Source organism: Nyctibius grandis, chromosome 7 (assembly GCF_013368605.1).
Source record: "Nyctibius grandis isolate bNycGra1 chromosome 7, bNycGra1.pri, whole genome shotgun sequence".
NCBI classification, from domain to species: Eukaryota; Metazoa; Chordata; class Aves; order Nyctibiiformes; family Nyctibiidae; genus Nyctibius; species Nyctibius grandis.
This window is the reverse complement of record NC_090664.1, coordinates 32,320,900-32,334,694: the sequence shown is the minus strand read 5'-3', so window position 1 is coordinate 32,334,694 and position 13,795 is coordinate 32,320,900. Positions and strand designations below refer to the sequence as shown.

Sequence of the window (13,795 nt, the reverse complement as noted above, 5' to 3'; positions counted from 1 at the left end):
TTTCCTTTGACAGCCTCTCCTTTTCTGTTATAAAAAATAATGAACAGCTATTAAAGAGCTTTGCTTAATTTTTTTTCTAGTACTTTCTAGCTGTAACTTTTCTGTATTTTTTTCCTTAACATGAGCGTAACTTGGTGACGATTTTGTTCCCTTTCTTTAAACAACACATAATGTGAAGCATCTATCAGGCATCTTCTAACAAAGAATCCTGTGGCTAGAGTGGACAGCTTACCACGGTTGTTGAGTTAGCTGCTGATTACTGTTTATTCTGCATTAATGTACATCGGTTTAATTAATATTAATGTATGATCTGGATTTTGTCCAAGGCTGTCACTCACTGTACAAATCCAATCAGCAGCAAACCAGGCAACCTCCCACAGTCGCATGTGCAGTAACAGTTTGCAACAGCAAATATTTGCATCGACAGGGGTGGTTTACCATGGAAAAACACACTAAGTTTTTGCTGCACAGCACTTCGGCAGACTGTTATGGATTAACAAATATTAGGCTAGACTGTATCCTGCCTTGTGCAGGAGGGACTGGTAGCAAGGAATTGCCTTCCCCTCACTGCAAGGGTCCTGCAAGGTGCTAAGTCCCCGCCACAAGGGCTGAACACTCAATTTTTACTTAAGGTAAAGAGAGCTGAAAATACCCAGATCCTTCCAGAATTCTTAGCAGCTCTGTATAATCAAATGTAAGAAACATGAGGGTTATTTCAGGTTAACAAAAATGTAAGTACAGTGGTCCCACCAGAAATAATGCCATGACCTGACATTAGCCAGCAGATGAAGAAGGTATTTTGCTTATTCCCAAAGGCTTCCCAGGTCCACTGTCCTGCCTCTCCTGAATGCTGTTGTTTATAACATGCTTAACCCACTTAACTGTAGGCTAAATGTATCAAATAGCAACCTTTTATAAAACCTGAGTTAGAAATTATTATCTATTTGGTTTCAACATGTAATAAAATATTGGTCACAGGTTCCAATTAATTTCTAACTGAAATGATGGGAGCTTCCACATTGGGATAAAGTCTGTGTTGGTGTTCTAAATGCCCTGTGCAGGCAAAGAAAATTAAAAAAAAAAAACAGATTGGCAAAATTATATTTTTCAAGTGTGTCCCCTTAATTTCAGCATTTGATGTCAGTAATACGCTGGAATTTTTTACTCTGAATAAATTATACAAATAAAGTGGATGCTAAAAAAGTACATTATTTTTTCTACAGAATTCTAGCTTGTTCTGGTTGTTAAATGACATGAAGATTTAATCCAACCTCACTAATTTCTTTTTAATAAAAGCAACTACATTAAACCAACCTTATTTGCAGCAGTAACATTCTGAATACTTTCAGTATTTCTGAAAATTTTAGTTATTACTAACAAGTAACTTTGTTATGTGCTAAACTTGTTAGAGGTTTTCCACGGAAATAACTACGGATTACATTCCCAATGGTAGCCAAAAGCAATGAATTCTTGCTAAAGAATGCAGGGAGGGGACCACCGGTCCCCACCTTCCCTTTGTCACTGTCGGTTCAGTGAACAGGACGCCCGCTTTTACCTGTCATACCCTGCAACAAGTTATTGGCTCGCTGAGGGGCTAAATAGTAACGGGATTAGGAAACGCATGCTGGGCTGATCCATGTGCAGACTCCAGTCATTCCAAAAGGAGAGACAACCTTTTCTGCGGGTACTACGATGCTATGGTGGATGTGTTGGTAGCCTTATTATTGAATATCACCTCCAGTTAAGCAAAGATAATAGGATAAATTCTTCCTTTTTTTTTTGTATTAATATAAAATAGATTTTAAAAGTTATCAGCTGTCTTTTGTAGTTGAGATCTATACAACTGAAGTACAGACACACAAGCCTGTTTCGGTGAATGTAAAGCTGCATCATCCGTGAACAGGCCTGACGCCCTTGTGTGTAATGCCCAAAATAACGCGAAGCAAACAGAAAATGGTCATTATCCAAGCGTATTTTCTAGCCAGTCTGTCTCTTTAGACAGTGCCTCATTTTGTCTTCTCAGATAATCGCTTTCAAAGCCTACACAAGCGCACCTCAATGTTCAAACCCTCTCTAAACATCCCCCGAACCCCAGAGAAGCCCTCGGCCTGCTGGGCCACCGCTGCCAGCCGAGGCGATCGCGGTTACAAAGGCAAGAAGAGGCCAAGGCAGCGCAGGGCTGTGGTGACACGGGCTTAGCAGAGCTTTCGACCAGCCGCCTGCCACGCTGCGAGCTCCTCCTCCTGCTCCGGAGCGGTGCCGGCCGGGTGCCAGAGCCGCCCCCGCGCCGCCGTCGCCGACCGGAGCCTTCCTCCTCCGCGGCCCAGTTCCGCTCCGGGCGGAGGCACCTCCCGCAGCCCCCGCAGCGGCTGCCTCCCCATCTCCCGGCACGGCCGCGGGCTCCCCCCACCCCGCCTCGCCCCGCCTCACGGCGCCCCCGGCCGGCCACTCCCGCGCCTCGCAGAGCGCAACCGCGTCAGGGCTGTCGGCGCCAGCCAGGCGCGCCCCGGCGGAAGGGGCCGCCCCAACCCGCTCCCTTCTCCCGTGCCCGCCCTCCCGGCCGTGCTTACGGGGGTTGTAGTTGGGCGCCGCCGCCCGAGGACTACCGCTCCCAGGGAGCAGCGGGTGGGCGCTGTCAGGTGGCGCCCAACATGGCTTCGCCGTGCCTGCCGGGGCCGGAGCCCGCGGCCGTGCGGGGCTGCTGAGCGCTTTCGGGGCGGTGGCGGTACCCGTACCATCATGCAGAAGATCAAGTCGCTGATGACCCGCCAGGTGAGCGGCTCGGGTCGGGAGGGCCGCGGGGTCCCGCCGCGGGGGGGTCCCGGGCTCTCCCCGGGGGCGCCGTGCCTGGACCCTGTGGCGAGGGAGGTGCTGGGGGGCCGGGGCAGTCGTGTGTGGCCGTGCCCGGGCACCCTGATGGGTCTGCGTCGCCCTCAGCCCTGCTTGTGGGGAGAGGGAAGTCTCGGTGTGTCTTTGCTCCTGGTACACATGCATCCAGCTTTTTTTTTTTTTGTTCTCCTCTTTAAATGAAGACCTGGAAGCGTGCACAGGTGCCAGCACGTAGCTTGTGCGATGACAGACAAATTGGCGTTAAAGGTGACACGACCGGTCTGTGTCAGTTTCCTTTTTTCACGTATAATTTCGGAGCGCTGGGCCCTGGTACTGTGACATGGCTTCGTCTGACAGCAAACGCTTTTGATCAAAAGGGAGGCAAGGCTGTGGCGGTGCCGGGGAAGTATTTGTGTGGGCACATACTGGATGTGTGCTGGAGTACTTAATGTGTTTCTCTGTGTACCAGTTGTCTCTAGGATTATCTACATCTAGCCTACGTTTGGACCGGTATTTCTAAGGTTGCGAGCCTTTTTAAAGGAGTGTCTTAGAAGAGCATTCGCGTCATTCACGTATACAAAATACCTCTAAAATGAAGGCTGTTTGCCCGTGTGTCTAAATTTGAGAACTTAAAAAAGTCACTCGAGTCATCCACCACATCTGATATTATGGATAGTTATAGAAAATGATGGGAAAGTCAGAAACTGAACTTTGTTTTTTTTTTTCTTCTAAACTATGTCCTCAGAGTTGTGATGCTTATGTGGGAGACAGGGCTTAAAAATGGACACCGTTGTGGAAGCTGAATTTCCAAAATAATGTGCTACTCCCCTTCAGCATAGGGGTAAATGATCAGTTTTCAGCTTGACTAAGAGGAGTTGTGGGAAGCCTGCCCAGTGTGGAAATGTTGTGGTCTGAAACTGATGCGACTTACGTATTTTTCAGCCTTTGGGAAGTATTAAGTTCCATTTAGCATTTGATAAGTGAAACTTTTTACTGCTTCTGAAGATAAGCTGCCAGTACTGCAGATTTTTGAGAGGATGTGTGGAAGATTTAATGTGAAGTATGAGAAGCTGCAGCAGTTGCTTTGGTTGGTTGTTACCTTGAATTTCCAATGCATTGAAGTGAGTTACCTTTGGTGGTGGTAACTGGAAAGGACGGATGTTTTGAAATGATGCGCAAGGAAATCTGAGAATCCAAACCAAAATTAAGAGGTTTTGTATTGTAGGATGATGAAACAATTGTAAAATGTAGTAGTTACCACAAAAGAGATGGACTTGTAAAACACTTTATCAGTTTTAAAGGATAAATACAAATTTTTCTCATCATAAACTCACATAGTAATTGCATAGGTCCTTTTGTTTCCAAGAAAGTGTAGGTACCCAGGGCCTGAAGGGGCTTGGAAACAGTACTGTTAGCATCAACCACAAGAGTAGGAGGGAAGTCTGCCTGAAACTCGTGGCTCATGGGAACACCGTGAAGTCTCAAGGGAAGCTGGAGTCAGAATGATATCTGTTACTTGTATGTTTAGATTCCCCTCTGCCTAGGAGCTAGCAGAAAATGCGCTAAGCAGCCTGTTCTGTGGTGTTGCTTCATAAAATTGTGAATATGTTGGATATTCAGCAAACACATACTCCGCTGGTTAATTGATGCTTCCTGTACAAAGCTTCAGTCTACTAGAGCATATTCTATTCATGTGGCTGTATGTGTTTTAAAGAGTAATAATTACATAAAGCAGCTAATGTGGATTATGCATCTTTTTCAGTTAAGTTATGCATCAGGAAAAGTCCTAATAGTGTTATATGGTAAACAGACAAATATGCCATCAAGCAAAAATAATATAATTTTGCTACAGAGTAGGTGGCACTTAACTTGAATTCGATTATTTGATTCCATTGAACTACTTAAGTTAGTGAAATGAAATATGTTTTTTGGACACATGCATTTTTAAATGTAAAATAACATCTTGAAGCTGAGAGGAGGATATAAGTGAACTTTATGAAGGGAATGTTAGTGAACTGTACTGAAAGAACATGTTGCAGCATAAAGTTGGAAATGCTTAGATGTTTGAGGAGCATAATTTATACACCAATGGTCTTGCTTAAATGTTGATAGAATAAGGTCTTAGCCTTCCAGCCTCATGCCAGTGTAATTTATTAAAGGACTTGTAGGTATGTATTTAACACCAGGTAAGACTTGTGCAGTTGCATTGCAAGATACATGAAGTAATCAGTCTTAACTGACTATTAAAATTCTTTTAAAGGGTCTAAGAAGTCCTCAGGAGAGTGTTCATGACCTCAGTCCTATTGAAAGCTCTCGGATTCCTACTAAGGTACGATACGCAGTCCCTCAACTCCCACCTCCTTCATTTTTACTTTCTCATTTTATAGTTACATGACACTTAGTTGTTTCTTTTTTTTTTTTTTTTTTATAACACCAGGTTTGCTGTTGTTCTTTTTGACAGTCTTATTTCTTGCTGAGAATCTTAAAATATTTTTATGAAAGAATTAAGAGCTGTGAGGCAAAACAAGTCACTGACTCAGAATGAACTTGGTTTAAAATTTCTTTCTTGGAGCTTTTGAGTTGTCACTGGATGCTGATCTTAATATTATCTAGGTTTCCTGCTGGAATGAAGAAAAAAGAAGAAATTTTTTACTTTGGAAAGTAGATGCTATATGGATAGCTTGCATAGTTCTAGTCTTGCTATTTAGTCTCTTCATGGTTTTGGTGCCATAAGTATATTTTGTGGTTTCATGGTTTTAATTTTCAGCATACGTAATTAACTTCATGTTCTACTTTAAATGTTATAGCTGTATAATAATAATAATTTTTTTTGCTTTTTTTGGATCTCGCTACTTAAATGATGCCAGCTCACTTTTGTCTCACAAATCATGCTGAATAATCTGGGTGTGAGGGAATAATTGTCACAATATTTCACTGCTCCTTATATCCTGTTGATGTGAGTGGATGATTCACAAGACTTGCTGCGAGGGGTGTTTATGATTGTCTCCTAATTTGGACTTTGCCTTTAGCCAATGATATATTTAAGTTACTGACTTGAATTTGGATGCCTTATTTTACAACAGTTTAAAAACAAAACAAAACGGTGTGTTTCCTTGTCTGTATATAAGTGCTCTTTAATACGTTGCTGTCACGGTTTAAAGCTGGGCTGGCGATTAAACCTGCGGCAGATGCCCTCTGTTATCCCCCCCCCTCCCCCCAGAGGGAAAGGGAAAGGGAAAAGGGAGAGAGACTTCTGGGTTGGAAAATTAAAACAGTTTTAATAAACTATAATAATGAAAAAAAAAAAAGTATAATAATAATAATAGAAATAATCAAATATATACAAATATATATACAAAACCAAGATTGAGCTCCCCTGAAGTCAGCCACGTCACCACCGGCACTGCAGGGCAGGCTCCGGGAAGGCCCAGCCTGGGCCTAGCGATGGTCGAGAGCTGGATTCAGGAACGCACGGATCGGGATCGGGGGCAGCAGGAAAACAGACGGAGTCCTCCGTGGACACCGGCCATAGCAGAAAGAGAGCGAGACCCTCGTGATCCCCCCACTTTATACCGAGACTGACGTGTATGGGATGGAATACCCTCGTTGGTCAATTTTGGGTCACCTGCCCTGTCTGCTCCCCACTGCAGCTGCGACCCCCCTTCGGCTCTTCACTCATAAGCAATGAGGAATTCAGCAGTGACCTTGGTTTCTCTCAAGAATAAGTACAGCAAGAGCCTTTCTGCACAACATCCCTACCGGTGCCTCAGTGATAACTACAAACTTCGAGCGTTATCAGTCCTGGAAGCAGACACTGTCTGCAAAAACATGCAGTTAGTTTCAGAAAATGCAGTTACTTAAAGGAGACTTAGCTGAAAGTAAAAATCACTGAAAGGAAAATCGGCCTGGTTTAGGCCAAACCAGGACAGTTGCTTGTGCTTAGGCAGACCAGAAAATCAGTGTTACAGTATGTTTAAAAAAATCAAGTAACAATCGCTGAATTGGTACATAATACTCTTAAACAGCGGCCAATATATAGATTTCAAAGATCAGAAGTATTCAGTTGCAGTGATGTTGAAAGAAGTCTCTCCTCTCCACGGCTTAGATTTCAAAATTGCAGATTCCCGCCACCCACTGAGCATCCAGTTTCAAGCTGCCTTTTTTGCCAAGTTGACTATTCAGGTAAAAGTAGATGTAGGGTATCTTGGCTGGATTTCCATTCTTTAATAGTTAGACGTTACGTGTCTGGTAAGCCTACACCTTGTATTGATAGCAAGGGGAAAACAAATACCTAATTTGTAATTTTTTCATACATTTATGTCAAACATTTGTAATGTGAAAACATTATCTGTAACTTCTGCAAACAGAATCTTATGGTAGTTACGAATTCTATGCCTGAAAAGATAAGATTGCATCAACATTAGAACTTGTCACTTGAGTATTTTTTCAAAGCTAATAAAGTTAGAGTATTATTCTCTTCTGTGCCGCAGAATAAGACTTTTATATTTTTCAGTCTTCTGATATGTGGGTTTTTTTCCTTCCAAAATGAGTAGTTTTCAATATTCCGAGTTGCTTCCACTAACTTTTTCCTTCCCAACAAGCTGTATTGAGTGAAACTCTATAAGAGTTGCATGAATATTGTGATTAAATGAAAACATGAGATTGTAAGAATCTTGCGTAAAATTACTGTGTTTTGATCAGTTTAACTCCTGGCGGTGGTTCCAAGCCACTTGTTACGGTAACTTTTCTTCCAGCCCTTTTCTTTTGGAGGAAGGATTTATGTCGTCATGCCTCCTTAACTTTGCTGAAACCTTTATTGTAGGATTTTACTTTTCAAATGATGAGACATTGGATGAGGCACTGTAATATGTCTCCTGTCATTGTGAGCATAGATTCAGATACCCTTTCTTGAAAACAGGAGTTTTTTGGGGTGAGGAGGGGGCGATATTGTCTGCATTTGTGGTATGAGTAACTGTCAAGGAGATCAGGTTTCAGTTCTGCACAGAAGTTGAAAGTCATTGAGCTTTTGGGTATTGGTATTTGCTTTGAACTGAGGCTATATTCAATGCCATGGCAACGTACTGATCAAAATTACGTTATTACTGTAGGATCAAGCAGCTTTGCTGGCTGTAAGCTAATGCCCCATAATAATTGTTTTATAATAATGGACAAGTTTGGTAAAGGGAATTAACTTTTGAATGCAAAAGTAAAGACTAAAGAAAAGGTGCAGATATTTAAAGGCAGTGAGTAAAAGCATAACTTCATACTGTTGCAGACTGCTATTTGAAAGCATATGTTGCTTTCTGCTGCCACATTTTAATAACTGGTTTTGTTTCTATCTTGAATAACAAAAGTCTCAAGCTCACCATCCAAATACTGTTTTGATGATAGAATGGTTATGATACTGCACTTTTCATCAGCTTCCACACTTCCACATTCAAAGTGGTATCTCAAGATTGATTTAGGGCAAGTGTACTGAATGTTTCAAAAGCTGAGTTAAAGCTATAGAGAGGTATACAGAATGACAGGCTGCAGAGTCAGCATGAATTACTGGAAAGAGCACAAGCCATTGATAGATAGTGCTAACTCTAGGGACAAAACCATGTTTTTGATATGGGGGACTGTCACACTTGTTTGGAGGTAATATGGCAAATATGGAGCACAGGAAGAAGAATGTGTTGACATTGCATCCCCTGAGGGGAAAACCAGCAAATTCTTTTGGGTCTTGATATCTGAAAATTGTTGATTTTACTGACTGGTGGCTAGCTGGCAAGCACGTTAAAGCAATGACTGTGCACCTTGTTTTTTATTTTTTAACAATGAAATGATTTGGTACCTGGATATTTTACAGAATACCTCTGAGTGTATGCACTCACATTAACCAGTACTCCAGTAAGTTCTGTAGCTGTCTTGAAAAATTTCAGTTTGCTTCCGTCATATGAAGGCAAATCACCGGCAAACTTGGTTTACTTTCTGTTGTAATACAGACTCATACTGCCAACTTGGTCACACAGAGAAATAACTATATAATACTTTAAGTCTGTGATACAGTCTGTAGATAAGGCAAATCTGAACTGCAAGGCAGGATTGCTAGAAGAGAAAGTTGTCTGCAGAGGGATTTCATAGCTTTTTTTGATTGAGATACCTTTCTTCATCTGTGTGCCCTGATCACCCTGCAGAACTGTAATTCTTTTTGAACTGTGCTGTTATTGTCAGCTTTGTTGTTTCCCAAGCTGGTAACAGTTTTGTTGAGCAGATTCTGTCACAAAAGGGTGAGATAGGTATTTCGTAAACTTGAATTCAAGTGTGTGTAAACACACTATTTCGTAAACTTGAATTAGGTTGTGTTTATCTTGATGATAATCAGCTCATATGCAATATACAAATATTAGCTGACTTTGTGGCTTATAGTGGTAAACAACAGTGAAAGTTTATTTTTTCCTATAGATATAGATATGGAAGTGTGGCTTGCTTAGTCTGTGTGGGTTTCTATTTCCCCACAGCACCTAAGTGCTTTTCAGGAGTGCATTAAGCGGTGGTGTGACTAGTATCTGTTCTATGGATCAGGCTTTGTTGTTCTCTCCATGAGGAGAATTGTTTTCACAGGTGTAATGTTTGTTTTGGTAGAGTGAGGGCTTTTTAATAGGTACTCTGTATACATACCGAAGAAGGAAAGATCAAAAGAAGGTTCTGTGCATTTCATGTGAAAGATAAGGGAATACCACAAACTTCCCGTGGGACTGCCTTCCCTAGCTGTGGGTTAGCTGGGGAGGGAAGAAAAAAGAAGTTTTCAGGTTAGTTTATAGATAGTTATACATATGTTATGAGACATACATAATAAATAAATATATCTTTTCATATAGATAAAATTAAAAGATTGTGTGTATATATATATATAAAAATAGTTTTACATATTATTTATTTCATGGTGTTAGGATGTTGCAATGTACCTGCTGACTGAATCTGTTGAGCAGAGCCCTCGTCCTGGTATTTAGGATTAGCTTTTAACATAGGGTGTTATCCAAGTTCAGAATGGAGGGATGTAAATTGACAGCATCTTCATTGGCGTGTTTTTGGCTCATGACAAAGAGAGGGAGGCTATGTCCAGACGATGACTGCGCTGACTTGGCCCCTGGCGCTGTCTCTGTAGAGGTGCATAGGCTATTACTGACCTTCAGCTTCTAATCAGGCTGGAAACTTTTAAGACTTTTTTTTTTTTTCCCTGAGTAGTATCAGTTAACTTTTTTCAATGTCTTTGCTTCCCAAGTCTTTTGGTTTATAGTGACTGGAATGCAGAAGGTGTTTGCTTCAACTTTCTACCAGTAATGCTTTATTCAACAGAGCAATATTGGTTTTGGTGTCACAGGCAGTGTAGAATACAAGGAGAGTGGGAGTGTGATGCGCTGGGAAATAGCTGGGTAAGTCATCTAAAACTTGTTGAACTGCATTTCAGACGAGTCTGCAATGAAATGACTCTTCTGAAATATATTTCAAGGAATTGCTACAGGCTCCTAGACCTGTAAACTTCTATTTCCGTGGAACAGAAAGGCAAAATGATGTGAGTAGTTGTGTGGATGCAAGCACTGTGTTTTATTTAGCAATGGCTTCTTCAAGTACGCAAAGCTGTCAGACAGACAGGGTTTTTCTTTCTTTTTTTTTTTTTCCCTTTCTCTCCCCAGAAACTCTTTCACTGATCTATTTAGGTGGCATTATGAAAGAGCAACCTGCTGCTTAGGGTTGCACTAATCGTAATGTGTAAGGAGGAATGTTTGACAGGATAAGCTGTGTGGTGCGGTTGACACGCTGGAGGGAAGGGATGACATCCAGAGGGACCTTGACAGGCTTGAGAGCTGGGCCTGTGTGAACCGCATGAAGCTCAACAAGGCCAAGTGCAAGGTCCTGCATGTGGGCTGGGGCAATCCCAAGCACAAGTACAGGCTGGGCCAAGAATGGATTGAGAGCAGCCCTGAGGAGGACTTGGGGGTGATGGTTGAAGAGAAGCTCAACGTGAGCCGGCAGTGTGTGCTTGCAGCCCAGAAGGCCAACCATATCCTGGGCTGCATCAAAAGCAGTGTGGCCAGCAGGTCAAGGGAGGTGATTCTGCCCCTCTACTCTGCTCTTGTGAGACCCCACCTGGAGTACTGTGTCCAGCTCTGGGGCCCCCGACATAAGAAGGACATGGATCTGTTGGAACAAGTCCAGAGGAGGGCCATGAAGATGATCAGAGGGCTGGAGCACCTCTCCTATGAAGACAGGCTGAGAGAGTTGGGGTTATTCAGCCTGGAGAAGAGAAGGCTCCAGGGAGACCTTCTAGCAGCCTTTCAGTACCCGAAGGGGGCCAACAGGAAAGCGGGAGAGGGACTTTTTACAAGGGCATGTAGTGATAGGACAAGGGGGAATGGTTTTAAACTGAAAGAGGGGAGATTTAGATTAGACATTAGGAAGAAATTCTTCACTGTGAGGGTGGTGAGACACTGGAACAGGTTGCCCAGAGAAGCTGTGTTTGTCCCCTCCCTGGAAGTGTTCAAGGCCAGACTGGACAGGGCTTTGAGCAACCTGGTCTGGTGGAAAGGTGTCCCTGTCCATGGCAGGGGGATTGGAACTAGATGATCTTTAAGGTCGCTTCCAGCCCAAACCATTCTATGATTCTATGATAAATTGTCTTCCCATGAACGTATGATCCAAAGCACTGGCAAAAAAAATTTGCACATTTGGCACCACAAGTGATGCAAGTTTTATGTAGGAGGTGAAGTCTCTCACTGAACAAATCTTTGGAAAAATGAGTAGCCCGTGAACAGCATCTTAGATGGCTGTGTTGGCCCCTTACTGCTTGGAGAGTTCCTACTGCTGGATGTATTAACCTGGCCAGGAGAACTGGAATGAGTTCTGGGCCCCGCACTTCAAGGAAGATGTTGAGGTGTTGGAGCGAGTCTAGAGGAGGGCGACCAAGCTGGTGAAGGGTCTGGAGGGTCTGACCTACGAGGAACAGCTGAGGGAGCTGGGGTTGTTTAGCCTGGAGAAGAGGAGGCTCAGAGGTGACCTTATTGCAGTCTGCAACTACCTGAAGGGAGGTTGTAGTGAAGTGGGAGTTGGCCTCTTCTCCCGGGCAACTAGTGATAGGACAAGAGGACACAGCCTCAAGCTTCGCCAGGGGAGGTTCAGGTTGGACATTAGGAAGAATTTCTTTTCAGAAAGGGTTATTAGACATTGGAATGGGCTGCCCAGGGAGGTGGTGGAATCACCATCTTTGGCTGTGTTTAAGAAAAGACTGGACATGGCACTTAGTGCCATGGTCTAGTTGACATGGTGGTGTCAGGGCAATGGTTGGACTCAGTGATCCCAGAGGTCTCTTCCAACCTGGCTGATTCTGTGATTCTGTGAATAGTATGGGGTCCGCCTTGCCAGTGTGCTGCTCTTCCTGATCTCCTGTGTATCTATTTGATTCAGTTTAGCAGTGGCGAAGTTCTCTGCATGGTTATCATCATATGATTCCTTCGGTCCCAATTTTTTATAGGTTTTTCTATTCAGAATAGCACTTAGAATTGCTGAAATTACCTAAAATTTACTGACAAGTGTGTTTCAAAGTTGACTTTTTTTTTTTTTTGAAGGCAGATATTTAAATGGCAGTAGTTAGAAAAGTTTTGAGGTGGAAAAGTGCCTTGAGGGATTTAATAGGGCTTCTCTCTCTACCTCTGCAAAGTGTGTGAGTACGACCTCCACAGTGCTGGCCTTCCCTGAGGCCCCTGAAACTGTGGGCTTCATATGTACGTAGTAAATTTTTTTTTGTATCTCTAATTGAAGGGTTGAGGAAAATCGAATATCAGTAAATAAACTTTAGCCAAGGATGTTTGCTTCCTTCAGTGGTGAGTGAATAGACTGGCCTTGAGCATGTTAGTTATTTGGAACTAGTGGAGCGTGATGGACTGGAAGCTGCAGGTTATCATGGCATAAAGTTTGGCGGCAGATAGTGTAATTTATATGGGAGCTTAAGTTTATCCTGGAGAGTTGTTCTCACTAGACTGCTTTTCTAGAAAGAATGAACAAGATAAAGAAAAACTCAGTCCATTTCATAAATATTTTCCTAGGTAGTGTTGTGGCAAAAAACACTGAGATGAATGATCTTTATGAGACAGAATAAAATGGTTTCTTAGTCATTTTCCTAGCCATGTCAACGTCAGCTTTATGTTTGGGCTGAAAACTGCAGTCTTCTACCAAGATAAAAAGGTGATTGATTAGGTTTTATTTAATATTAAAAACAACCCTCCCAATTTCTTATCACGTGGCTCTAAATCTGGAATAGGTGTCCACAATGGCTTTCTTAATACATTATAAATCTTCAGGGGATGTCAATCACCATTCACCTATGGCATTGACATATCGTTTCACCAATATGACATGGTATCCATAGTCTAGAAATTCAAATGATCCTAAAGATTTGTTCTTGGGTTTAGTTTTTCTTCTCTTTTGCTTTTAACAAACAACCATGCAGGAACTTGTAGCCAAACATCAGATGATAAATTAGATGATTCCATTTGCAATGGTTTGGTGGACAAATTAGGCTGACTCTGTTGCTTGTCTTGGATAATTTTTAGTTTTAGTTTCATATAGCTAAAACTCAATGTACTGTAAAATGTTAAGCTAGTTTATAGGGGGATGTACAGCATAAAGCTGCCATTTGTTAGGGTGTCCAGAGGGAGATAATTTTTTGTTTGTTTGAAAGGACAGGAATACATAAGGTTAGATAATGGATTCATTGCTTTATAAATTAAATTATTGCAAGAGTAGTATGCCGTTGAATCTGAATGTGTGTGTCCTCTGCAAATCCATGCACCCTCATGTGATGGAAACTTCAAAATCATAGATTAAAAAGTTGAAAAAGGCTCTAAACGGGCCGTTTTTTCAAGAATCTTTTAATTCTCATCCCTCATAACCTGCCCTCCTCTCCTCTTTTTCTCATGCTCTTAGT

General features: G+C 42.4%; 1 protein-coding gene across 2 annotated transcripts in view; it reads left to right on the top strand.

Moving 5' to 3' along the window:
* Window positions 1–2,627: 2,627 nt before the first annotated feature.
* Window positions 2,628–13,795, top strand: part of VPS50 (VPS50 subunit of EARP/GARPII complex) — a 90,204-nt gene continuing 79,036 nt past the window's right edge. For both annotated transcript variants that reach the window (XM_068404644.1, XM_068404645.1), the window contains exons 1-2: window positions 2,628–2,772; window positions 5,090–5,158. In XM_068404644.1, coding sequence (XP_068260745.1) covers window positions 2,740–2,772; window positions 5,090–5,158 — 102 coding nt within the window. In that variant the 5' untranslated portion in view covers window positions 2,628–2,739. The remainder of the gene's footprint in view (window positions 2,773–5,089; window positions 5,159–13,795) is intronic.